The sequence below is a fragment of the Arachis hypogaea genome, chromosome 3 (assembly GCF_003086295.3).
Source record: "Arachis hypogaea cultivar Tifrunner chromosome 3, arahy.Tifrunner.gnm2.J5K5, whole genome shotgun sequence".
NCBI lineage: Eukaryota > Viridiplantae > Streptophyta > Magnoliopsida > Fabales > Fabaceae > Arachis > Arachis hypogaea.
Genome location: NC_092038.1, coordinates 21,989,977 through 22,015,715, shown reverse-complemented (window position 1 = coordinate 22,015,715; position 25,739 = coordinate 21,989,977). Strand labels below are relative to the sequence as shown.

General features: G+C 37.1%; 4 protein-coding genes across 7 annotated transcripts; 2 read left to right on the top strand and 2 right to left on the bottom strand.

Moving 5' to 3' along the window:
* The first annotated feature begins 656 nt into the window (after positions 1-656).
* LOC112774600 (uncharacterized) lies at positions 657-1,457 on the top strand. Its single transcript, XM_025818468.1, has one exon. The coding sequence runs from the start codon at positions 657-659 to the stop codon at positions 1,455-1,457; it is 801 nt and encodes a 266-aa protein (XP_025674253.1).
* Positions 1,458-2,124: 667 nt separating this feature from the next.
* On the bottom strand, positions 2,125-13,722 carry LOC112789834 (uncharacterized). Of its 4 annotated transcripts, none has more exons than XR_003196425.2 (7): positions 13,337-13,722; positions 12,131-12,283; positions 11,595-11,727; positions 11,182-11,221; positions 8,378-8,421; positions 2,491-2,625; positions 2,125-2,407 (listed from the first exon to the last, which is right to left on the bottom strand). XR_003196425.2 is itself a non-coding variant. In XM_025831906.2 (7 exons), the coding sequence occupies exons 1-6, from the start codon at positions 13,580-13,582 to the stop codon at positions 2,538-2,540; spliced, it is 699 nt and encodes a 232-aa protein (XP_025687691.1). In that variant the 5' UTR covers positions 13,583-13,722; the 3' UTR covers positions 2,125-2,407; positions 2,491-2,537. The 4 variants fall into 4 exon arrangements, 3 of the variants coding, with proteins under 3 accessions (XP_025687691.1, XP_025687692.1, XP_025687693.1); XM_025831906.2 differs by having other exon boundaries at positions 8,383-8,421; XM_025831907.2 differs by lacking the exon at positions 8,378-8,421.
* Positions 13,723-13,888: 166 nt separating this feature from the next.
* LOC112789833 (putative pentatricopeptide repeat-containing protein At1g10330) lies at positions 13,889-17,267 on the top strand. The gene is made up of 4 exons (XM_072232568.1): positions 13,889-15,485; positions 15,713-15,787; positions 16,629-16,689; positions 16,774-17,267. The coding sequence occupies exon 1, from the start codon at positions 14,022-14,024 to the stop codon at positions 15,438-15,440; it is 1,419 nt and encodes a 472-aa protein (XP_072088669.1). The 5' UTR covers positions 13,889-14,021; the 3' UTR covers positions 15,441-15,485; positions 15,713-15,787; positions 16,629-16,689; positions 16,774-17,267.
* On the bottom strand, positions 16,138-18,988 carry LOC112789832 (reticulon-like protein B17). The gene is made up of 8 exons (XM_025831903.3): positions 18,247-18,988; positions 17,866-18,022; positions 17,595-17,669; positions 17,361-17,502; positions 17,197-17,266; positions 17,017-17,082; positions 16,812-16,934; positions 16,138-16,573 (listed from the first exon to the last, which is right to left on the bottom strand). Exons 1-8 carry the CDS (start codon positions 18,917-18,919, stop codon positions 16,395-16,397), a joined length of 1,485 nt encoding a protein of 494 aa, XP_025687688.1. The 5' UTR covers positions 18,920-18,988; the 3' UTR covers positions 16,138-16,394.
* Between the last annotated feature and the right edge of the window lie 6,751 nt (positions 18,989-25,739).

Below are 25,739 nucleotides of genomic sequence, written 5' to 3'. Positions count from 1 at the left end.
TGATCGGGTCTATTTTTGAGACTCTTACCCGACCCTACACCCGATGAAATTACATTAAATTAGCCCCTAAAGTATTCGGAGCCCAACCGGGCCGAGCCATGTACACCCCCTAATAGCAATAGCAAGTAAATGTATTTTCTCCACTTAAATTAGTTGGTATAAAATTCTCTATACTCAAATATTGTTTTGCCGTTTTCAATACAAATATTTTCTCGTTGGAACTATTTTTTGTTTTAATTTTTTTTAATTAAATTATTTTAGGTAATATAACTTAAACATTTAGATTCTAGCATATACTAGCTGTCTTATCTTCGTAAGTGCTTACAATAAAGGAACGTCCAAAATCCAAAAGATAGTAGAAATTTGGTAAAATATTCATTTTCGGTTTCAAATAACAAAAAAAGAATGAAAGGATTAAAAACTGATAATCTGGACATATAGGCTAAGAACCGTATTATACACCTTACTAACGTTTTTACTCTCCTCTTCACATTTTCCCCTTCATATCCAATCACTACTGTTACAATAAAACAAAAAAAAAAAACCGTTCCAACACTTTATATAAAAGAAACTTTCATCATCTTTATTATCACGCCCTCCAAACCAAAGAAAAGAAAGTACAAGTTCTTCAGCACAAGTTCTTGAAAATGCTGGCAATGGAAACCCTTCCCGCATTCCCTTTTCCTCATACATTCTTTGATTCCGATGAATTTGCACCACTTCCTGAAAAATGCCATCAAGATTTAACATTCAATTTCAAAGTCAACCATGACGCTGAAAAACTTAAAGAACAAGAGCAAGATTTTAGTTTTCCATGCTTTGAAAGTCTAAAAGAGACATTTGTAACTGCGGAAGAGATATTTGACAACGGTCTAATCAAACCAATCTTTCCCGTTCTCCACCAATCTCATATGATCACGGCGAAAAATGGTAATGTGATATCATCACCTCTCCGGCAATTCGCCACGAGAAACGGTAATGTGATATCATCACCTCTTGGGCTATCGCCGGAGAGGTTCTTTGTTGAGCAGCATTGCAATGTTCTTCCTTTAGCTTCTAAATCACAAGGAGTACCTAAACCAATAATCTGCGAGTTGTCGAAGAAAATGACGAATTTGGAGGTGGAAGTAGTCGAGGATTCGAAAAAGAGGTGCAATAAGAAGAGCTCGATTTCATTCTTAAATTTGTGGCGGCTACGCCGGCACCTGAAGCGTCAAAACTACAATGATGGGAAGGACGGTCGAACTTTTCCAGCATCAACGAATAAGAAAACAAAGGCAAAGGGAAGGAAGGAAAAGAAAAGAGTATCAGCTCATGAACAATTTTACGTGATGAACAGACTTAAGAAGGAGAGCAATAAACGAAGGTCTTTTCTTCCTTACAAACTGCAATTATGTGGATTATTTGCCAGCTTGAGAATATTTAGTGGGAACCTTCTTTCATATACCCAATCTTAGCTTTTCCTTGCTCATTTGGAGGAGTTGATGAAAAAGGCATATCCAATCCCTACTTTTCTTCGGCTACAAAATTATTGTACATTTTATGTTATTATTTATTTATTTATGTGACACAGGAGTTTACTAGCTTCTTGATGTAAGGGAATTTTTTTTGCTCTTGATCATATTCAGGAGTTTCCAAATTCCCAGACAATGTAAATTTAATAGTTTTGGTAAAAAAAAAAAAAGAATTAGTGTTCACAGATTTTTCCGCCTCTTTTTTTTTTTCCATCGAATATCATCACCTCTATTGCTTATAGATTCTTCATTCTTCACACATTTAAAGGGGGGAAAAATCATCCTATATATAATTAGGAAAACATTAGTACAAACTCAAAAGCCACAAGTTGGGAAAAATTTTATTTCCCTCCAACTTTGTCATTTTTTCATTTTATACCTAAATTGTTTCTATAATGTCTTTTAGTTATCATCAAGAAATATTACAACATTCTTATAAAAATCTTTTGGAGCACATAGCTAATTTGTAATTCTTTTGCACATCATAAAATTCCAAAAATGAGAAAGACAAACTTATTCAGTTATATTAGCCCATCTGAAAAGTGCCAGAGCAAAATTGCTATTTATCTTTAGAACATTGTAAAGAGGGTGACACTGTCACACAGTACTCTTGAGAAATGTGAGATTTCCATTAAAAAATAACGCATGTGATGACACATATTCCATTTTTTTCTCCTTTCTGGGATAGGTAATACCTATACTCCAATTTTCATGGGAAAAAGACAAAAGAAAAAGTTCCAATTACAATTACAATTACAATGGTTCTCTTGCTATCATCAGTTTCTCAGAAGAGGGTAAAATCTTTTGCACATTTGACAAATGTTAGCATGGAAGCCATTTGCACATTTACCCCCTTTCTGTCTGTCACCCAAATCGGTTAGACTCTGATCAATCTGCAAAAGATATCATAGGACAAAGACTTGCAATAAGTTATAACAAACCAAAACATAAATTGGAAGTAATGACTGATGAATACCTTGAACAGATTTGAAAGAATGCAAAATTGCTAACACAGCATGCATTTTACTTGGTCATGGTTGATGACAAGTAGAAATTCCAAAATATTGAGCCCATTGACATGAAAGCTACTCGTGCTTGAAGAGGCACGACCCTGTACAGATATATAGATATAGAATTCAAATAACAAATAAAATCCAAAATTCACAACAATCTCATTATAATAATACTAATGTTCATAGAATCATCAAACTAGCCATTTTACCCATTCTTGTAAAAACAAAATATCCCCTACTCCATCAAAATATGAACACAAAAATATTAGTATATTCTCCTACTTGGGCAACATTGGTTGGGTTATAGATTAATGTTGAATAACAGTAGCTTAAAAATAATAACCATATAAACTACTCTAGGAATTTTGTTAGCTTAAAAGTTTCTGGAAAAATAAAAAATTGTATGCTACTCTACGATTAAATGATTGTAGCTAAAAATAATAGCCGAAAAATAATAACCGTGTGAAGAGATCACTTAAGTTTGCAAATCTATTTGCTAGCCATACGCAAATAGTAAAATATACAAAGTTTAGTTCACCAATCACTTCATAATAAAAGCACCTTATCAACAATGACCATGAAACATGGATACTTTAGGTGTTTTTCTATTTGCAAATGGCTAGCAAATAATATCCACATAGAGAAATAATATCTCAATGGGCAACAATCACATATTTATGTTTTCTTAATCATTTCTCTAACAGCAAGAGACTTTATCCTAATATGTTTAGAGATGAAGGGCCACCACTTACTAGTTGGTGGGTGAATTAACTGAACTATATCACAGTCAATTGTCTAGGGTTTGGCACTGGTGTCGCATTCTAACAGCAAAAACCAAGTTTCCCATCCAAACTCTCTGAGACACAGTGCTGTAACATGCAATAACTCAGCATACACTGTGGAAACGGAAATCACAATCTGTTTATCCCTGTGGATAGCTTTATTAGTTAAGTGAGTTGTATAATGACTCACTCGTAAAATTAATAAAATTATTCATTTTTTGAGATATTTTGCAACTTGAGTTGGTTTTGGCTTGACTAACCCATGGGGTTAATTAGATGGGCAGCATAGTATTTGAGACGACTACCTCAACAGTAAAATTCTTCTGCCCTCAAATATCAGATCTTTATAATCATGGCCTTGTCCATTCACTAATTGATCTGTTGGCCTTGTCTACTTGTAACTTTTACCATGAACTGAAAATATTTTCCTTACTAACAAAGACTGTTATCCTTGTGTTACATACCCTGGAGAGAGAGAGAATGCTGAGTCAGCAGCAAAGGTAGCTAAAAAAGGGAAGAAAATAATCCCTTTACCTTATCATTATTCTAGAAGAAGCAATAAAGAAAAGGGATGAATAATAGGGCAGGAGAAATGTGTAATCATAAGTGACAATAATTTATGATTGGATTAGTCAGATGACAGAATCAGGGAGGCGTAATCGTAGGAGTTGAATGCTAATTATGATAATTAATTTGAGGGAAGGCAATAAAAGGAAGAGCTGATTAGGTGAGAGGTAGGAAAAGATTTGGAAATGCCTAGGCTAGGAGAGAAGAGGACTCTCAAAGTTCCTCGGTTGTCTTTTACTATTCTATTATATTTCTATATTTTCCTTAAAATAAATTCCAGTGTAACAACTGGTATCAAAGCACCAATCTTAGGTGTTCTGTGCATGGTTTCCACGCGAGCTGCCATGGAGTCGAGGTTGGAAGTCTTGGAGAAGCAAATAGAGGAGATGAGGGAGGCTCAGAATCGTTCGCTGGAAGCTTAAAACCGATCATTTGAACTCTTATCCACCAACCTGCTGAGACAGGTGAGGGAAATGCTTTCGCAACAACACCATGACCGGGGAGGAAACGGGGCTGGAGGGAGAAACGGGGGAGATGGAGAAGGTTCAGAAGGCAGAGGCGGTGGCAATAATGAAGGTGAAACAGAACAGAGGAGATTTGAGCCTACTAGAAAGCTTGACATTCCCATCTTCTCGGGAGATGATGCAAATGGCTGGCTGGTGAAGATGGAAAGATATTTTCGTGTCACCCAGGTGGTTCCGGCAGAAAGGATGGACTTTGTCACTCTTGCTTTGGAGGGAGAGGTTCTCGCATGGATGGAGTGGTGGAAAGAATACACACCATTTCAGAGATGGAGACGATTCAAGGAGGACTTATTGAAATGTTTTCAACCTGGAGCTGCTCTCAACCCCATGGCTCCGTTACTAGAGGTGAAATAGGTGGAGGATGTCGCTCAGTATAGGCGAGAGTTTGAGGCTGCAGCATGAACGCAAAGAAACCTGGGAATAGTTTGGGGACTTACTACTCACAAGACCTTTAAGGTCCAAGGGGAGATTCAAGGCAGAACAGTGGTGGTGCTCATTGACCCTGGGGCTTCGGCAAATTCATTGCCACCGAGGTGGTTAGGCGGCTAGCGTTACCGGTGAGAAATATAAGGGAGTTTCAAGTGGAGGTGGGGAACGGTGCTGTGGAAAAGGGGAATGAAGGTTGTGAAGGAGTTCACTTGAATATTCAAGGGGTCCAAATAGTCCAAAACTTCTTTGTAATGAAGCTGGGTTGTTCGGAAGTGGTGTTAGGAGTAGGATGGCTGGCGAGTCTAGGGAGGTTTGTGGGAGATTATAGAGAATTAACATTGAGCTGGAAGCAAGGTGGCAGGGAGATGCAACTAAAAAGTATGCTTCCTTGAGCAGAAGCAGGGCTTCATGGAAGAAGACTTTGCACGCTCTGAAAAGTGATGGGGAGGGTTATGTGATCACCACCAAGGTTGCTGCCACCAAGGAGCAAGAGCAAGAGGTGATTTCTGCTGAAGCTAAACAATTTCTGCAACAATATGGGGACTTGTTTCAGACCCCTGTAGGCCTCTCACCCAAACGCGAGAAGGACCATGCAATCATCTTGAAGGAAAGGTCAGAGATTCCTCGCATCAGATCCTATAGATACCCACAATATCAGAAAACCAAGATTGAGAAAATTGTAGAAGAGATGCTGAATTCTGGCATCATACATCCGAGCACTAGCCGTTCTCAAGTCCGGTGATCCTAGTTAAAAAGAAAGATGGAGGCTGGCGATTCTGCGTAGATTACCGAGCATTGAATCAGAGAGACCATAGTTGATAAATTCCCAATTCCGGTGATTGATGAGCTGCTAGACGAATTGGGAAATGCAAACGTATTCTCTAAGCTAGACCTCAAGTCCGGCTATCACCAAATAGGGATGAGAGAAGATGACATCCACAAAACCGCTTTTCGAACTCATGAAGGACACTATGAGTTTCTCGTGATGCCCTTCAGGCTCACAAACGCTCCTTCCACTTTCCAAGCACTCATGAATCAGGTGTTGTGGCCATTTTTGAGGAAGTTTGTTTTGTTTTTTTTTTAAGATATACTTGTCTATAGCTTGAGTTTGAAAGAACATTGGGGTCATTTGCAGCAGATTTTTGAAGTCCTCCGGCGCAACCAGCTCTAACTCAATAAGAAGAAATGCAAATTCGCCCAAGAACGTATTGAATACCTGGGTCACATTATCTAAAGAAGGAGTGGCAGCAGAACCCAAAAAGGTTCAAGACATGGTGGATTGGCCAGTTCCAAGGGACCTCAAAGGGTTGAGGGGATTCCTTGGGTTAACCGGTTGTTTCGTGAAGAATTATGGAGGCATACTTGGCCCCTTACACAACTACTGAAAAAGGATCAATTCAAGTTGGGTAATGAGGCACAAGGAGATTACTGCTGGATATGCATTGAAAAATGGGAGGTTGCTGCACCAAGGGCATTTGGTTATTCCAAGGCATTCGAAGTTGATTCCCAAGATATTGGAGGAATTCCATGACACAAAGTTGGGAGGACATTCTGGTTTTTTTCGAACTTATAAGATGATAGCTGGAGTACTGTATTGGGAAGGAATGAAGAAGGCCTTCATGGATTACGTGAGACAATGTGAAGTATGCCAAAGGAACAAACATTCCACCTTGACTCCAAGCTGGGCTGCTATAGCCACTCCCTATTCTGACAAATATTTGGTCGGATATAGCTATGGACTTCATTGGAGGCCTACCAAAGGCACAAGAGAAAGACACCATCTTCGTTGCCGTCGATAGGATGACGAAGTAGGCTCATTCTTTCCCTTATCTCACCCTTATTCAGCAAAGGAAGTTGTAGACCTGTTTGTGAAAGAAGTGGTGAGACTTCATGGGTCCCTACATCGATTGTTTTCGACCGTGACCGGCTGTTCATGAGTGGTTTCTGGTCCGAAATCTTCAAGGCAGCAGACACATCATTAAAGATGAGCTCAGCCCATCATCCCCAAACGGATGGGCAAAGCAAGGCGGTCAACAAGTGCGTGGAAACTTACCTCAGGTGCTTTGTGGGGTCTACACCAAAGCAATGGCCCCGATGGCTGAATTGGGCAGAATATTGGTATAACACCAATTATCATGGGTCGATCAAAATGACCCCCTTCAAGGCCCTTTATGGAAGGGAACCCCCGGTTCTGTTGCGGGGTCAGGGCGAAGCTGCGGTTGAAGAAGCAAGAAATCTTATGGAGAAAAGGAATTAAATGTTGGATTAATTGAGGTTTCAACTAGAAAGGGCCCAAAACCAAATGAGGACATGCTGATAAGAAGAGGAGGGACGTCACTTTTTATCCAGGAGAGTTTGTGTACCTCAAACTGCAGCCTTATCGAATGAAGACCTTGGCAAAAAGGGTCAACCAAAAGCTGAGTGCAAGATTCTATGGCCCTTATGAGATTCTTGCGAAGATTGGCAGGTTGCCTACAAGCTTAAATTACCGGAAGGAGCTCGGGTGCATCCGGTCTTCCATGTTTCTTTATTGAAGAAGTGTGTCAAGCCCACTGCTCAGATTCAGCCACTTCCTACGACTCTAACAGAAGAGTATGAACTACAAGCTGAACCCTAAGAAATCCTAGCTGTTAGGAAAAATGCGGCTGGTAAATTGGAGGTGTTGATCAAGTGGAGGGACCTTCCAGAATTCGAGAATTCGTGGGAAGCAACAGCTGCAATTCAAGAAGCCTTTCCTTCCTTTCACCTTGAGGACAAGGTGATGCTTCAAGGGGAAGGTATTGTTACATACCCTGGAGAGAGAGAGAGAGAATGCTGAGTCAGCAGCAAAGGCAGCTAAAACAGGGAAAATAATAATCCCTTTACCTTATCATTATTCTAGAAGAAGCAATAAAAAAAGGAGGAATAATAGGGCACGAGAAATGTGTAATCACAAGTGATAATAATTGATGATTGGATTAGTCAGATGAGAGAATCAGATTAGTCAGATGAGAGAATCAGGGAGGCATAATTGTAGGAGTTGAATGCTAATTATGATAATTAATTTGAGGGAAGGCAATAAAAGAAGGAGCTGATTAGGTGAGACGTAGGAAAAGATTTGAAAAGACCTAGGCTAGAAGAGAAGAGGACTCTCAAAGTTTCTCTATTGTCTTTTACTATTCTATTGTATTTCTACATTTCCCTTCAAATAAATTCCAGTGTAACATCTTGCTTTATTATAAACGGCACTGCTAACTATGTTGAGCTTCTTGACATGCAATAAAGGGCAATAGGAAGATATTGAGCTAGTTCTTAGGAAATAAGGTATTGCCATAACTTTGGGAAATGATCCTCCCTTAACTAATGAAAGTACTGTGTATAAAGCTTATCACAAAGAGTGGACAAACACAAATCAAAGAGCACTGACTTTTACCCAAAATTTATTTTGCTTCCATTAGAGAAAAGTATGCAGTAAGCTGAGACTAGTCAATTTACGAATTACGAATAGTTCCATCAATGAGGTATGATGCAAATGGTGGTGTTAAGCAATATGTAATGGATTTTCTTACCATACCCAGAAGGGAAATAGGATATTCGCCATGCAGTAAAAAGCCTGCCCCATAAAGAGAAGAAAATCCAAGGAAAAACAAAAGTCTTGATATAGAAAAATAAAGAATAAAAAAGGCATGTTCATCACAAAAGCCCTAAATTTCATTGAAGCTAAGAAGGTTAACAATGTCGGTGAGTCATGCTTGCATTTGATATTAAATCTACCAGTACATATTCTTTTAAATTCAAGTAGATCAATTCTGAGGCATCTAGTTATTTGCTAATTCCTTGAGAAGGTTCAAGAGCAAGCATAATAATGTATTTTGTCAACAATTTTTCTTTTACATTTAAAAGATGTCATTAATATACAATGGAAGAAGGGACAAAAGTACACCTGAAAGTTTGCACGCTGGACACGATTACACTTCAATCATTTAATGAGTCATGCGTGCACACCATTTATATACTCCGGCGGACACAATATTTTTCGTGTTTATTTTGGTTAGGAAGAAGGGACAAAAATACACCTGAAAGTTCACACGCTAGACACAATTACACTTCAATCATTTAACACCGCCACACGCCGATGGTCGGAAGGGTAAATGTATCCGTCGAAATATATAAATAATGTGCACGCGTGACTCATTAAATGATTGAAGTGTAATCGTGTCCAGCGTGTGAACTTTCAGATGTATTTTTGTCCCTTCTTCCATATACAATCTAAAGACAGAACTTTAGTAACATAATAATGATAATTTTGACAGTTCTTTTTATTTTAAAAATGTATTTTGTCTTTTATCTCATGCCACTAAAGCCACACAATGCAAATGTAAACAAAGATACTAGAGTCAATAGTTACACAATGCAAACCATCACCTTAACAGCTTGCCAATATCGCTAGAACCACAAGATCCATTTTCAATCAAAAAAAAAAAAAAACAAAGTTATCGAGTTTTGACTAACAAATGAAATGTCACGTGGACAGTATACAAAATAAATCTTGATTCAAATGTAATTCAACTAATCCTATGAATTTAGATTTCCATGCAAGCATGTCAATCCATCGTGAATTTAAAGGAACATCAACCAAATCAGATTCATAGTAACTGAAAGCATACATTTCACCTTTAATTTGTTGGCTTATTTGAAAATTTTGAAGGTTTTTCAGTTTGACTTAACCTACCTTCTCATGAAACCATCAGTTCAACTTACTTTTTTAATTTAAATATCATATATGATATATGGGCCAAGGCACTACTAAGATGTTGTAACACTCTTCTCAATACTATTGTTTCCTTTAGATTTATTCATATCTTCTTAGAAGATTTCTTATGGCAAGTTAGTATCATGGTATCAAATAAGATATGTTCCTCCTATCTTTCTCTAGATTAGGGATAGAAATCATGGTTAATATCCCACTCCTCCTTTTGTGTATCAAAACAAATTCTCAGTAAATCATATTTGCAAGGACCTAAAATATGGTGCACAAGAAATTTATCATCCATAAGATATTCAAGGTCACTAGGTTTCATAATTACAGTCACAAACTGAATTGGCATGATATAGTGTTGAACAGCATCATACATCTCATTGCTGATGTTGATGAGATTGTACCACAATCGACCAACCCCAAATGAAAGCTTCTAATGTGGAAATGTATGCCTGATCAGAAATAGGGACTTTAACCACTCCTTGTTATGGACTTTTTACTTAATATTATTATCATCAATTACGGGACCCAAATATCCACATCAAGATGTACAACAAACGAGAATTAATGAATACGAATATCTCTCTCCATCGTTTTAGAATTATTATTCATGAGCTCAATATAATTAACGTGACACATGAAAAAAGCCACAAGAACTTGAAAGGAGCAAGACATTAATTAATTAGATGGGAAGTTGTAAATAGTAATATGCACATTATGCATTAAATAACAAGGATTCAAAACATAATATAAACTATCATGTTGGCTAACAATACATTATACAAGGCAACCACTACAATATTCAACTTGGTGGCAGAAAAATTTTATTGTTAAGGTCATCCTGAGCACCATGTCATACCAAAACATAACTAACTAAAATGACAAAACATTCAATAAAAAATTAAAAAAGAAAACACAATAACTATAGATTTTACATATAATTTACTGTGAAAATGTACACTCACTTAACCATAAAATATCTTAAATCCTATGAATCCATGGAATTATAATCAATATTTTATGATAATAACTACATCAAAAAGTAAAAATAAATCTGTTTTTCCCTTGTTAAATCTTCTCTTGTGCCTCTTTTAAGCCAATATTTGCTATATTTTCAGAGTCAAGAATATACTTACAAGTGAAATGATTATTGAAACTTACACTATAACATCTGGGAAGTTCTATTCTGTAAGAGTAAGATTCAAAACTAAATTACGAAATCCATCTAACAATAATTTCCCATAATTCTTCATTATGGTATCAAGAAGTATTAAGCTTCTTATCACGTCATAGAAAAGATGCTTCCATAATCATTTCCTAGAACAGGAAGGGGAACTTGGGAATTTATTACTTGATAGGTGAAAATGAAAATTCATTGTTCTATGAAGGTATTTTGTAAATTGCATCGGTTTAAAAATTTTCCTAGAGCAACTTAGCAAGTTTTTCCTTTACATTATTATTTTTCAAATTAAGATGTAAGAATACCGAAGGCACACAGCTCACTGAACGTGGTTTCTAAACCAAAGCTATTTGCATTCACAAGTAGAAGATTGCAAAAGAAGAAAAACACATACATAAAATAAATGAAAGACAAAGTTGAAATAATATGCGCACCAGAAATTTAATGCACTGACAGGGATCCAGAATCTAAATCCTGTGGAAACCAATTAGACATAAAGGCTCACATCAATGGATATCAAATACAGAAGCATTGGCAAGTCAAGTGATCATAAATACTCACTTCGTTTCAATATATCTGTCAAATTTTAAACATTTTATACTTTCAGAATATCTGTAAATTTCTAAGATCATAGAAGTATTAAACTATCAATTCTTTTCTTCCCACAAAGTAGTGTTAACTGTGATACTAATTATATTAATTGAATAAGTTTGTTTTAATAGGAACCATTTATGATGTTATTATATAAGCAAGATTAATACAACACTTTTCTTAAGAGGTTTTTTTATTGTTTTTTAACAGATCTAAGTAAACAAAGGGAGTAACAACCAGTTGATGAGGTTTGTACCATAAAGTAATGTTGGAAGAGCATCTCTTTGGTATTTTTGTGGAAGCTCTTTGGCCTTCCCTAGCCATAAATTATTCCACGCAAAAACAACAGCAATGACACATGGACCTAATATAATCTGGTTTAGTAAAACCTGCAAAAAGGCAGAGTAAAAACACAGAGAGAATTAGAAAGTATCCTTAACAAATGTTGCTTGCTTCTATAAATTAAATTAAATAAAAATAATAAACGAAGTGAAAATTGATTTATCTTCCTAAAAGATACCTTTCGAAATTATTATGTGCTCCCAAAGCACTCAGGTGAACTATACTCAACTGCTCATATTATTTAGCTCAAATGTCAATTTATACATTGCATGTGCTACATTAGCACTCTATAATTTCTCAATATTCCTAAACATCCACCTAACTACCAACAAAGAAAGAGTTTAGTGATTTTAAAGATTTCAAGGAATCAAGACATTAAAAAATATCTACTTTTCACTAGAGTTACTATTTAGCAGGATGCTTAACTCATAGTGAAGCACATAGCACTACCTTTAACACAATGTTCTGAATCGATGGTTTCGGCAAAAAGCGGTCAAGCCATTGGTACCAAGCATAAGAACCAGGGCCATATAAAAGGAATCCATAAGACGTCATTCGCAGAGCTCGTAGCCAATCATGGTCTGAAATTTGGCTCAACGCATCCTATGAGGAAACACTTTTGTTAACTAACAAAATAGCCAATCCAAAATTATCTCTAACCATTTATCTTTCTTTGAGAAGGCAAACATAACATCTCAAAGAAAATGCATTCTACAATGGGATTAAAATGGTATCTACTGCAGTGTTTGGAATGAATTAAAGAGGGAGCAGATTTGATTTTAAAACTCTTTCTAAAAAGAAAATTAAAAACAAATAATTGATAAATCCCAATGGATTGAATAGCTTTAGCTTTGAAATTCAACAAAAATCAATAAGATTTTGTTTTAAATTTTATATTAAGTAAATCAATAGTTTTAAATTTTATATGAAGTAAATCAAATCATTTTCAATTCCAAACATTATTTCCAGATATAGTAATTGATTTAAAAATATATTTCAAATTTCATCTTTGTATTATATTCATTCAAAACATGAGACTACTTATGTGAATTTGATGTTTTAGTAGGTTTGAAGATCAGAGATCTATAAAGCCCCATTGTGAATTTGATGACATTAATTAAACAGTGTATTAACCCTGACGTGTGCAAAGATGTTATAATCAACTTATATAATAAGTTTCCAACCATAAAACTAGTGTTGCTCCTAAATATAAATTATAATAGTATTCATTTATTTTTGTAAATATTAATCATTGTGCAAAAATAACCATAAGAACAATAAAAATCAGGGGAAAAAAAAGATCCAAAGAGAATTCTATTTTATACGATGCATTATACAGAGCAATCCAGAAAACTATTTATAGCCAAAGCACAAGATATCCCCGTTCAAATTCATACAATAACAATGGTAATAATTTTAAAATCTGATAATAAAATAAAGTAATTCAAAACAACGAGTTAATTAAAAGAAAAAAAAAACTCTAGTATTTAGAACTTGGTCCGGTTCTACATGTTCAATAAACCCGCGACTAAGACTAATTTCTAGAAAACAAAAACTCAGCTCAATGAAGAAAGTGGAAAAAAATAAATAAATTTAAATGGAAGAAAACAAGAGTTGCTTAAAATAAAATGAATGAAAATGATTCTACTTACTTACCTGAGGGTCATTGCTGTGCTTATTAACAGCCTTTGCTTTGCACCAACGGTCTCTAATCTGTGCGATTGTGTCGCCGGCGAGGGAAAGGGAGGCAGCGGTGACCGCCTGTTTCAACGGAAACCTGTAACCCTGGCCGCCGGTTGAACCGGAATTGGACCGAATACGACGCCCTTGAGACGGCCTCGGTTTCCTCGATAACGGGTTCCAGTTCCATAACCCGCAATGCCCACCCCCAAGTGCGTCCATTCCACGCACGCACAAAAAAGAAATGAAAAATCTCAAATTAACCACAAAACGCGCCGTTCCTTGCTTTTATAGGCAGCACAACTCATACCTAAAAACGCACCGTTTCATGTTCCGAACTTTCCCTCTGAATTTTAAAAAATAAAAATAAAAACTGGATTTCGTTTTTTTTTTTTTAATTATTTTCCTGGTTTTCAGCTGAGAGGCCAAAGAGCAAAGACTATCGCAATTGAGACAAAATGCTACAAAGGCTTCGTTCCTTCAAACAACAATAACTTCGACGAGTGAGGTCTAAAGGGTAAAAATTGAATTTTGGTCGAATCAGTAATCATATTCTAACATGAAATTTGGTCTCAAAGAAAGAACTTTTGGTTGGTTCAAATCATGATTATTTGCAACCTATACACAAATACCAACTATATTACTTATTATTATTAGTCTTATGAGTCATTCACATGAGAGATTGCTGCAACTCGCACAATTCTGCATCAAGAAACCAAAACAAATCAAGCAAATCCATTCAATTCTGATAACCAATGGTTACCTACTTCACAACCCAAATGCACCATCAAGCCTCAAATGGAAGCGCACCCAAATCTTCAATGCCCTTATTAGAGGTTACCATTGTGGTGGTTTCACACACAAGGCTATTGTCCTTTTCACACACATGCTTGGGAACCAAGCTTCACCAAACAGCCACACTTTCCCTCCAATCCTCAAAGCTGCCACTGCTGCTACTTTCCTTCCTCATTTGGGCACTGCCCTTCACTCGCAGGCCTATAAGCGCGGCATTTTGTCTGATCCCTTCATAGGGACCACCCTTGTTGCCCTCTATGCAAGAAAGAATGACATTGCTGGTGCATGCAAGGTGTTCGATGAAATGCTCCAGCCGGGCCTCGTTGCTTGTAATGCTATGCTCAATGCTTTGTGCACTAATGGGGACACAGAAACTGCTTTATGTCTCTTTGATAGCATTCCAAACAGGGATGTTGTATCTTGGACAACAATTGTGAATGGTTTTGCATTGAATGGGAAATTTGGTGCTGCAATTAATTTTTTTGCAAAGATGATGCGTCACCGGGATGTGTTGTATTGTTTGGTGAAGCCTAATGAGGCTACTTATGTGAGTGTGATCTCTTCATGTGCCAAATTAGATGGTAAACCAGCTCTTGATTTTGGAAAGCAAGTGCATGGGTATCTGGTGGTGAATGGTAGCCTTGGAGTTTTTGTTGGAACTTCGTTGATAGATCTCTATGGGAAAATGGGTTGTTTGAATTATTCTATTAATGTCTTCAAAGTAATGATTTCCAAAGAGGTCTGCACTTGGAATGCAATGATTTCTTCACTTGCTTCAAATGGTAGGGAGAAAGTGGCTCTGGATATGTTTGACAAGATGAAGATAGAAGGGTTGAAACCAAATAGCATTACCTTAGTAGCAGTTCTTATAGCATGTGCTCGAGGGAAATTTGTCAGGGAAGGATTGGAGCTGTTCCGATCAATGTCAGACGACTTTAAAGTCGAACCAGTAATGGAGCACTATGGGTGTGTGATTGATCTTTTGGGTAGGGCAGGGCATTTGCAGGAAGCAGCTGACATCATAAGAAATATGCCTTTTGAGCCTGATGCCTCCGTATTGGGAGCGTTTTTGGGTGCATGTAGAATTCATGGAGCAATTGAACTTGGAGAAGAAATCGGAAGAAAGCTACTTAAATTGCAGACACAACATTGTGGTCAATATGTGTTGTTGTCAAGCATTAATGCTGAGAAGGGAAGATGGAGTCATGCCTTTGATCTAAGGAAAGAAATAACGGAGGCTGGTATTCAGAAAATTCCGGCATACAGTATGGTTGATCTGACATAGTTTTTTCTTCTGTTTAGTCTGTGCTGTGTACAATAACTCAATAAGGTAACAAATTTTGATTTCTTCGTAACATGAATGTAAACATTGAGAAATTTATTTATATAACTGTCTGGGGTTTGACCAGAGTTTTGCCAACTGAATCTAAGTTCCTACATGAAACATATAAGATATAGAGATCTAAGATGTTTCACATATTAAACTGAGAAGCTCTTTCAAATAAATTTAAAGTATTGAATGCTTACTAACAAGCACACGTGCATGCTGAAGCACAGGCAGAAGGAAAAAATTATGAGTGGGGCTTTAAGAAAAGAATTGGAGAAGAGGCAGCAGCTTCTTACAGCATACTTGTAAGTAATGAACCATCTGCTGTGTGAGTTTATCGATAATGCGCATTTAAATCAAGATATTTTAAGTTTAAAACATCTGATAATCAACAGCTTGTTGAGAGAACTGATTCTGGAGATATATAGTCCTGCTTTTATGTGTTTAGTCCATCTCCATATGTATTTGATTTAGCAGCAATAATGAAACTTAAAGCCTCAAGCGAGAGAGCAAGAGCCTCTTACTCACACACTTACAGGAATCAGGCTCCAAAAGGGAATGGAGACAAAAGGCAGTTGTCATTGGTACTAATACCATTAGGATGACAGGTTTTTCCCGAAATACTTTGTACTATTACTTCTTAGGAATGTAGTGGTTGTTGAAAAGCAACATACGAAATTTTCTTTCTATAGAATAATATCAGCTGATTACATGCTGATAATTTGGATGTCAGCTGGTTAGGATTTATTCTTACATATTGATACATGACTATGGAAGTACATTTTTATTTTTCACTCAGATACAACGAAATGCCATTCAGTACTCCCTTAACTACAAAGAAATACCCTATCTATAGGTGCACAAGGCATATTCGTGGTTCAATTTCAACAGATAGCTAGATAAACTTAGTTGCTAGATTTGGCTCTCTTGCTTTGCAACCACTAAAGCCTGCTCTGGTTCCTTCTCCTCTTCTGGTTCTGCCACCAGCAATGCCTGCTGGTCTAACTTGTCGTCCACCGGTGCTTCCTTGTCTTCAAGTTGTTCCACCACTTGTGTCCGAAAATATTTGAATATTACGAGCAAAATAAAAGCTGCAAAAAAATAATTACTTGATAAGCAAAAATTACACAATGTTGTCAAATGCAGATGTGAATTAAACTGTCCTGAAGGCAGCAGATGATACTCTAAGAATCATTGTCCATCGAAGGTAAACATTGTCTTGATGCATATTCAAGTTAGATGAGATCTTGATACTATTAATGCATCTTTTCTATTTTTACTTCTTTCAAAGGCCATTTATCCTTATGAAGAAGGCTGCAAATGAGTTACCTGTGAAGACTCGAGTCTTTACTGTAGATAGATTCCAGAAGGTTATCAATGCTGATGCTACCACGATCTTCTTATGAGTGCAAGCATTCCATGTGTCCAACAATCGCAATTTCAAGCACTCAGCTGCAGACAACATAAAACCATATCTTATACAATGCCGAGAGCGAGAGAGAATATCTTTGTAATTGGCTGGAATAATGCATACCTCTCTGGTTTACTTGAGCAGAGTAGCTAGAATAGAGCTTTGGGACAATGAAGCTGACAAAAAATCCTGATTGTATAGATTTAATAATTTAGCAAGATATGTATGCATTGGCAAATGTAGTGAAAAATTAAGACATTGATCATTCATTTCTTGAAAATGTTATAGAATTGGTGTACTTACCAATGGCACACAACCTCCATGTTGTAATGAGATGGCCATACTCTGCTCCTAGTAAAAGAAAAGGAGCAACCTGCAACCAGCCATTTATAATTACTAATTTTGGAAATTTTTTGAAAAATGTTAGAATGATTTTTTGAAATGAAAACTTTTCTGAGGACGATTACTTTCAGCGTCATGGATGGCTCTCCTGAGAACAGCTCTCTAGTCTTTGAAATGGCGAAATTGAGAGCAGGAAGAATCAACTTTGCAAGGTGTAAAATATCATCTTCTTTCAGCTTGCCTTTACTCATTTTCTCAACCTGGTTCCTGAACACAAGCATACAAATTTTGAGAGTACAGCCAACATTAATAGATAGATGAAGAGAAAGAAACATTGTTGTGAAAGGAAGTTTTCATACCTTTGACAAAGTGAATTTGAGATAAAGGAAACTCCCAACAACAGAGTTGCCAACTGTGATATGGCCGAGAAAATGCTGCAAGTACAAAGCACAGAAACCTCTTAGAATTTTCCGATCTGAGTTGTATTATTTGAAATCACTTTGGATGGACACCAAGCCAACTTATTCTCTTCTACAATCGTCCCATTCATATGCAACAGGGAAGAGAGTAAGTCGACTTGGTGTCCAAAGAGAAACGAGTTTTCTCCTAGGGAGAGGAGTTGCATACAACCTGAAGTTCAGTCCTTTAGTGAAGCAAGAAGACAAGAAACAAAGAGATCCAAAACCAAACCATAGGGTAGTCTTTGATACATCTTTCCACATGATCAAATCATTCATCCACTGCCCAACACTATCTACTAGATCACCTCCATTATCTTCTTCAGCTTCTGAACACCATGGTAATCATATATAAGTTACTCTGCATATATTTAACTATACTATCTTCACAAGTATAGCTCTGAGATTAGTTATTCCCTTTGATTGAAAACCTCATAACAGTGATCAAGTAAAATCTCTTTTATAGTGATGCTATTTGGACCATTTAATGTAAAAACAAAATAATAGTAAAAAACGAAAGGTAAATTTGTAACAAAGAATAAGTAGCCATTACTTGGAGATGAAATTGAAGGGGGCACAAAAGGGACCAAGCTAAGTCTCTCCTTCTTTGATCTTCCACTATGCCTTCGCTTCCTCTGCTTCAAAACCTCATCCCCAAACATCGCAACATCCTTCTCTTCCTTGGTCTCAATCTCGGACCGCCGCCTCGACCTCCTAGAGTTCCTTGGCGATCCCAGCACCCCACGGCTCTTACATCTGCGCCGGAGCCCAGAATTAACCTCTGGCAACTCCTCTGCGGCAGCAGCAGGCGAGTCGAACCGCGGCTTGGACCTCCTCGCAGGCGAGGGGGAAAGCAGAAGCAGCTCCCTGATTGGAAGACAGTAACTGCCATCTTTACTTTTCTTAGAAGAACCATTTGGAGACCTTAGAAGAGACAGCGCGGAAGGTGACGAGGACTGGGGTGGCGGCTTCAAATTTGTTGGTGAGTGAACGACATCAAGTGAAATCCGAAGCGGCTCTGCAGTGGGTCTTCCGTTTTCGTCGACGCGAGCCAATCGCGACGAAGACTTGGATCTAGATTTAGAGTCAGCAGAGTAGTAACGGTGGTAGTAAGGGGGTGCAGAAGGTTCCATAAATAAAGTTTGAGTTGAATTGAATTGAAGTGAGTAATTGAGTAAAATGAGCGTTTTGGTTTTTGTGAGTTGCCAAATTTTGTTGAGCCACATTGATTCATGGAAGTAACATATTTGTTTTGGCGGTGTTTGTAGTAGCCGTTGGAGAAAGACGCAAAGGAAAATAGTGTGTATGCGTTCTTTTGTTTCTTTCTTTCTTTCTCTCTTTTTGAAAATCTGGTGGGATGCTGCGTTAGTGGGGCCCTAAGCTTTAACGGTAGGTGCTAAAAATAGTTTTTTTTTTCCTTTTTTTTATCTGTAAATAAATGAATGCTTAATGCTGGGGTTTAATGTCACATGACCCTCGAACAAAAATATTTGTTACCATGTGCCACGTGATGGGCTTTTCCTTTTGTTAAACATTAAAAAAATTCTCTTACACTATGTTTGGATGTGTGATGAAAAATGAGAGGAAAGAAAATAAAAGAAAAAATAAATTTTTTGTATGTTGTTTGGATGAAGAGAAAATAAAAAGAAAGAAAATAAGAAAAAAATATGGATGAAGAGAAAATTACTTTATTACTTTTATATATATTAATTCCACATAATGAGTTAAAAATCTTGTTTTTTGTTGTCAGAAGGGTAAATATGAAATTAACATTGGCCTTCTCTCTTCAGTTTTCTTGGTAGTATTGAGAGAAAAACAATTATATGGGCACTATGCCAACTTTTTGGTTTTTCACCCATTTTCTCTTCTGTTCCAAACAATGAAAAATGAACTTTTCCACCCATTTTCTTTTCTTTTATTTTCCTTCCTTTCAAAATCATTTAAACCAAACGATGTGTTAGGATTCAAACCCAATTTATTTTTCATATGAAAAATTTCATTGTGTTTTTGCTCAATATTAATATTGGGGTATTTTACCCATTTGTGGGTGCAGACTCAACACGCGGAAGTCGTGGTGAATAAGATTCGTCAGTAGTATGGCAGTACTCTACCAACACGCGGTAGTCGTGTTGCCTTCGAGTTCAGCAAATTTTGTAAAAATTCTCGTGCATTTTTGAAGAGCTACAACAACACGGAGTGGGTGTGTTAGAGATAATATGTATACAGGAGACAACTCCTTCTTTCAATAACCAGCGACACAAGACTGAAACTCTATAAATAGATCATGTATCATTGTTTGATATATTAAAAATCTTATGAATAATTACCTAAATTAGTTCCTAAAATTTTTACAAACGGACACTTTAGTCTCTGCAAAAATTTAATATACAAAAACATTTTTAAAATTTTTCTCTTCAAACAAATCAATCCCTGACTTACTTTTCCTGTTTGTACTCGACGAAAAATGATGAAATACTATGACACGTTTAGACCCCACGTGACCTGTTACGTGTTCGGGTGATGCAGATGAACAAATAAGTCCCTATCCTTGTCAGCAGAACGATGCCGTTTCTTGTTGCCTTCCTCGTATTTGTTCTCTGAAAATCAAAAACCTACATTTTTCACGTTCTGAAATTGGGCGTGTTCCAATGGCAAGTAGTGGAGAAAGCTCAGTTGCTTCTAGTCGTCGTAAGGAAGATTTGTCTATGAGAGTGCTGATAATCTACAACATTATCAAAACAGGACCATCCTTGCCTCTCAGATAATCATCTTCATCCAAGTCAGTGACTTTGCATTATCCTTGTCAGCTTGAAAAGTAATCTGTTTCTAAACCTTGAACACAATATCACCAAAACAGCAGGAATAATATGGGTGCTCCACAAATTCGTAGGCACTTATAGTTTCAATTATTGTTTCTCCAGTCAGATTATCTACATCAGATGCCGGAATAATTTTCCATTGTATTGCGCACTTGTCAGGATCTGACAGAGTACATTAAGTATCGTAAATCCTCATAAACTCACTTGCTGATGAGCTTTTCTGATTGATCGCCGCCACATCCGGGTGGAAAATTCTGATGAGTCATCAGTATACTGCCTTGATCTCCTAGTTAGAGGCACCAGCGAGAATATCAAGGACCTCATAGAGAAAACTACAAGAAGGGATTATGTCGTCGGGGTTCAAAAACGAAGCCCTCTTTTGCTCTGTTCAGATAGAGCGTGCTTTTACGGTAGCTATAGCGGTGGCGAAAGAGACAATCAGGCAGGATCTGACATGAACATGCGACGGAGCGACGGATCCTCCAGTGAAGTTAGCAGCGGGGAGAGACGCAGAAAAGGAGTTGCATTGGTTTCAATTGGGAATGGAATGTAAGGGTGCAGACTTATTTATCTATCTGTATCACCCTGATACGTAACGGGTCATGTGGCACCTAAACATGTCACTTCATCATTTTTTGTTTAGTAAAAATGAAAAAAATAAATTAGGAATTGATTTGTCTATTGAAAAAAAATCTTAAAGATGTTTTTATGTATTAAATTTTTGAGAAAACTAAACTATGTTTTTTAAATTTTAGACTAATTTAGTAATTAGTCAAATCTTAGTTATTGTTGAAAATTGAAATGTAGATAATTTTTAGTCAAACTCATATATATATATATATATATATATATATATATATATATATATATATATATATAATTATTGACTTGTTATTAGTCTCAACTCTTTTATTTATTGTTGTTTCGGTTATATTAAAGACCTTAGAAATTGCTTTTGCTAAATCAAAATTAATTTTGTTTCATTAAAGAAAAAAAATAACAATCTATTTCTACTACGAACTACTCACAAGCAAAAATCGACTAATTTTTTTTATATTGATTAAATATATGTGTAATACATTAATATTGAAAGATTAGGTGTTTTTTTTAATATGGTGTTTTATTTAAATTGGACGGTCCGATTTGTTTAAAAAAAATAAACTACAAATTAGAGGGTCTGATTTGTTTAAAGAGAAAAAAACTACAAATTGTATGGTCCGTTTTGTATTTTGTATTTTTTTATTTTTTAAAATAAAAATTGAACGGTCCGATTTCAACATTAAAATTTTTTTTATTTTTGAAATCACAGATCGGACCGTTCGATTTGTGATTGTTTGAAAAAAAAAATAAAACAAATCGAAGACACCGATTTGTAGCTTTCATAGCAAAGTTAAATATTTTTCTTCTAAAGGGGGTGCAAACATTGACAAAAAAGCTTGTACTTCCTTTGCTAATTGGATTAACGACTGCGGTCTTATTGATCTAGGATTCATTGGTTCTAGATTTACCTAGAGAGGTCCCCAATGGGAGGGGCAAGAGAGAGTCTTTAAAAGACTCGATCGAGCCCTAGCTAATGCGGTTGGAGGACAAAATTTCAAGAAGCAAAGGTGGAAGTGCTCCCAAGGATTGGATCTGACCACCACCCTCTTCTTATAACTCTTCAAAGTAGAGATGTCATGCAAAGAAGGGATAGACCGTTCCGTTATGAAGCTATATGGGAGCATCAGCCAAATTTTAAAGAGTTTGTTAAACAGGAATGGAACATTAATCAGAACCTGAACCCCACCCTTTACCACTTAAAAGGGAAGCTTCAACATTGGAATAAAGACACCTTTGGAAATATCTTCAAGCAAAAAAGAAAGATCATGAATAGACTGAAGGGCATACAACGCCACACCACCTATGGCAAAAACAAATTTTTTGATAGATTGAAAGCAAACCTACACCAAGAAATGGAAGAAATTCTCAAAAAGGAAGAGATCTTTTGGTTCCAAAAATCTAGAGCTCAATGGATAGTTGAAGGAGATCGCAATACAAAATTTTATCACACCAAAACTATCATTAAAAGAGCCAAAAATAAAATCAGCAAGCTTAGAAACCAGCAGGGAGAATGGATAGAAAATGGGACCGAAACCAAGGATCATGCTGTTCAGTTCTTCAAAGACCTATATCAGGATGAGGTAAACATTATTCCTTTAAATTTTACTGCTCAAACAAGTCCTAAAATAGATTCGTTTTTTTGTAGGAATTTGATAAAGACTCCAACTCTAGAAGAGACAAAGAAGGCAGTCTTTAGCATTGGTTCCTTGAAGGCTCCAGGAAGAGATGGTTTTCCGGCCCTCTTCTTTAAAAGGAATTGGGAGATAGTGGAAAACAAGATGATGGAGCATGTGACAAGGTGCTGGAACAACCCAGAAGAAATAGAAGAAGCCAACACAACACTCATAACCCTCATCCCAAAAATTCAAACTCCGGAATTTATCACTCAGTTCAGACCGATAGCTCTATGTAATGTCAACTATAAAGTGATTACCAAGATTCTTGTCAACAGAATTAAGCCAACCTTAAACGACATCATAGCTCCTTACCAATCCAGTTTTGTGCCGGGAAGGAACATCCAGGACAACATTATTATAGCAAAGGAAGTGATGCACTCTATGAAACGGATGAGAGGGAAAGCCAAATTCATGGCGATCAAGATTGATTTTGAGAAGGCGTATGATAGAATCAACTGGGATTTCTTAGAGAAAAGACTGTTGGAGATTAATATGCCTAGAAAATGTGTTGGCATTATCATGAAGTGTGTGAGAACAGTTAAATACAATCTGTTGTGGAATGGGAGCATGACAGAGGAGTTCTCACCTAAGAGGGGAATCAGACAAAGAGATCCCATCTCTCCCTATCTTTTTGTGATATGTATGGATGCCTTATCCCAACTTATAGAAAAAACCGTTGAACTGAATAACTGGAAGCCGTTCACTATCGGAAGAAGGGGGCCTAAGATTTCCCACCTTCTCTTCGCAGACGACCTTTTAATCTTTGCGGAAGCTACCCCTACTCAACTTCAAAATGTGATTGACACTATGAACACCTTTTGTAATGCCTCAGGTCTTAAGATAAACCAAGCAAAGACTTCTATAGTTTTCACTAGAAATGTCTCTAATCAAATCAAGCAGGAGATGTATAGTATGTCTGGGTTTAAAGAAAGCAAGGAGCTCGGAAGATACCTTGGAGCCATGATCAACAACAACAGAAAAGGAAAAGACAACTACAAGGATGTCATGGATAGAGTCCAAAACAAGCTCAAGGGGTGGAAGAGCAATTGTCTCTCTCTTGCAGGGAGAATCACCTTAGCTCAAGCGGCCATCAGCCCTATGCTCAATTACGAAATGCAACATAGCAGAATACCTAAAGGAATATGTAATGATATTGAAAAAATTCAAAGGAAGTTCATCTGGGGGGACGAGGAAAATAAGAGAAAAATGCATCTTGTAAGCTGGAAAACTTTATGTCAACCGAAGCATGAGGGAGGTTTGGGATTCAGAAGACTCAACTTAATGAATGATGCATTTCTACTAAAAGTCATTTGGCGGTGGAAGAATAATTCGAACTCCTTATGGACGGAAGTTTTAAACCACAAATATGAGAAAGATCAAGGAATGGATGACATCATTCAGTCTAGAAATTCAGATTCAGCTCTTTGGAGAGAAATGACCAAATTATGGACAACCTTCCAGGAAAACACCATTCACTATTTAGTTAATGGACTTGCGACAAAATTCTGGACAGATTATTGGTTGGACAAAGGCGAATGCTTGATCAACTACAACCAGAACTCAACATTTGATGAGAATAGCTTAGTTTGGGAGTGGACAGACAATGAAGGAGAATGGGATCTGAGTAAGCTCAAACAAGCTTTACCAAGTCAGATAATCGATAAAATAAGAGCAATCCCTCCACCAAACTTAGAACAGGAGCAAGATACCATGGGTTGGATGCACTCTCCGGATGGAGACTTCTCTGTGGCAAGTACCTACAAATTGCTAGCTGGATGGACAGAACCTAAAAGCTCTATTTGGGATGGAATTTGGAAATGGAAGGGCCCTCAAAAAAATAAAATCTTCATGTGGTTAACTATGCATCAAAGAATCCCTACAAAAGAAAGGATGAAGAAAATTTGTGGTGGGAATGGTTGTTGCCACCATTGCCCAGATAAGGAAGAAAACATCCTTCATGTCTTAAGGGACTGCCCCAAGGTCTCTAGAATTTGGACCCAGTTAATTAAACCAGAAGCTATTGGAAGTTTTTTCGGCCATCAACTATCAGATTGGGTGGAGCAGAATCTAAATCAAGAACTAGGAAAAGAAAACAACTATAGCTGGAGGGACACTTTCATGACAACATGCTGGAGGGTTTGGTTTTGGAGGAATCAGGAAGTACACAATCAAAACTACCATAGACCGAAAGAAGCTATCAATGAAATTATCTTACAAGTACAACAAAATAGTGAAGCTTTTAAGAAAGATGAGCACCTGACTGAACATGAGAGAAGAACTGAGATTTATGTATCCTGGAAACCACCTCCGGAAGGCTGGGTGGCTCTCAACACGGACGGAGCTGCAAAAGGGAATCCCGGCCTGGCATCCTGTGGAGGCGCAATTCGAGACCATCGGGGAAGGTGGCTGGGGGGTTTCTCTCGCAGCATTGGCCTCTGCTCGGCTTTCAATGCTGAGCTTTGGGGAATCCATGACGGCCTCAACCTTGCTTGGACTATGGGAATGAGGAAAATCATTATATATAGCGATGCCGCTGCTGTTATAGCCCTTATTAATAATCAGCGAGAACTCCATAACCATCCCAATCCTTTGGTGCGTTTAATTGCAAATTGGAAGAAGAGGAATTGGGAAATTTGCTTCAGCCACATACTCAGAGAAGGTAATAGAGTGGCGGACAGATTGGCGAGAATCGGCGCTGAAATTGATCCTGGTCTTGTCTTTTGGGATGCTCCGCCGCAAGAGGTGAAGGACTTTGTGCATGAAGATGGGAGAGGGGTAATGTTTCCCCGTATCTCCAGGCGCTAGTGTGCCTTCTTTGTTTTCTTTTGTTTTTTTCTTTCTTTGGGCCTATGGCCCTTCATATCATCAAAAAAAAAATTTTCTTCTCACACTATTGAGAGATATACTCTTCTCTCTCCCACACGAAAAAGAAAAAATGACAAAAATCTTTG

Bases quoted from the DNA above. Each gene is read 5' to 3' on its own strand.
- LOC112789833 (XM_072232568.1), top strand. From the start codon at position 14,022: ATGAGTCATTCACATGAGAGATTGCTGCAACTCGCACAATTCTGCATC.
- LOC112789832 (XM_025831903.3), bottom strand. From the start codon at position 18,919: ATGTGGCTCAACAAAATTTGGCAACTCACAAAAACCAAAACGCTCATT. The intron at 17,267-17,360 runs GTAATCGTCCTC...GGCTGGTTGCAG, and splicing joins AGCCATCCATGACGCTGAAA to GTTGCTCCTTTTCTTTTACT. The intron at 16,574-16,811 runs GTAACTCATTTG...ATTTTTTTGCAG, and splicing joins AAAGACTCGAGTCTTCACAG to CTTTTATTTTGCTCGTAATA.
- LOC112789834 (XM_025831906.2), bottom strand. From the start codon at position 13,582: ATGGACGCACTTGGGGGTGGGCATTGCGGGTTATGGAACTGGAACCCG. The intron at 11,728-12,130 runs GTAGTGCTATGT...GCCTTTTTGCAG, and splicing joins TTCAGAACATTGTGTTAAAG to GTTTTACTAAACCAGATTAT. The intron at 2,626-8,382 runs GTATGGTAAGAA...ATATCTGTACAG, and splicing joins ATATCCTATTTCCCTTCTGG to GGTCGTGCCTCTTCAAGCAC.
- LOC112774600 (XM_025818468.1), top strand. From the start codon at position 657: ATGGAAACCCTTCCCGCATTCCCTTTTCCTCATACATTCTTTGATTCC.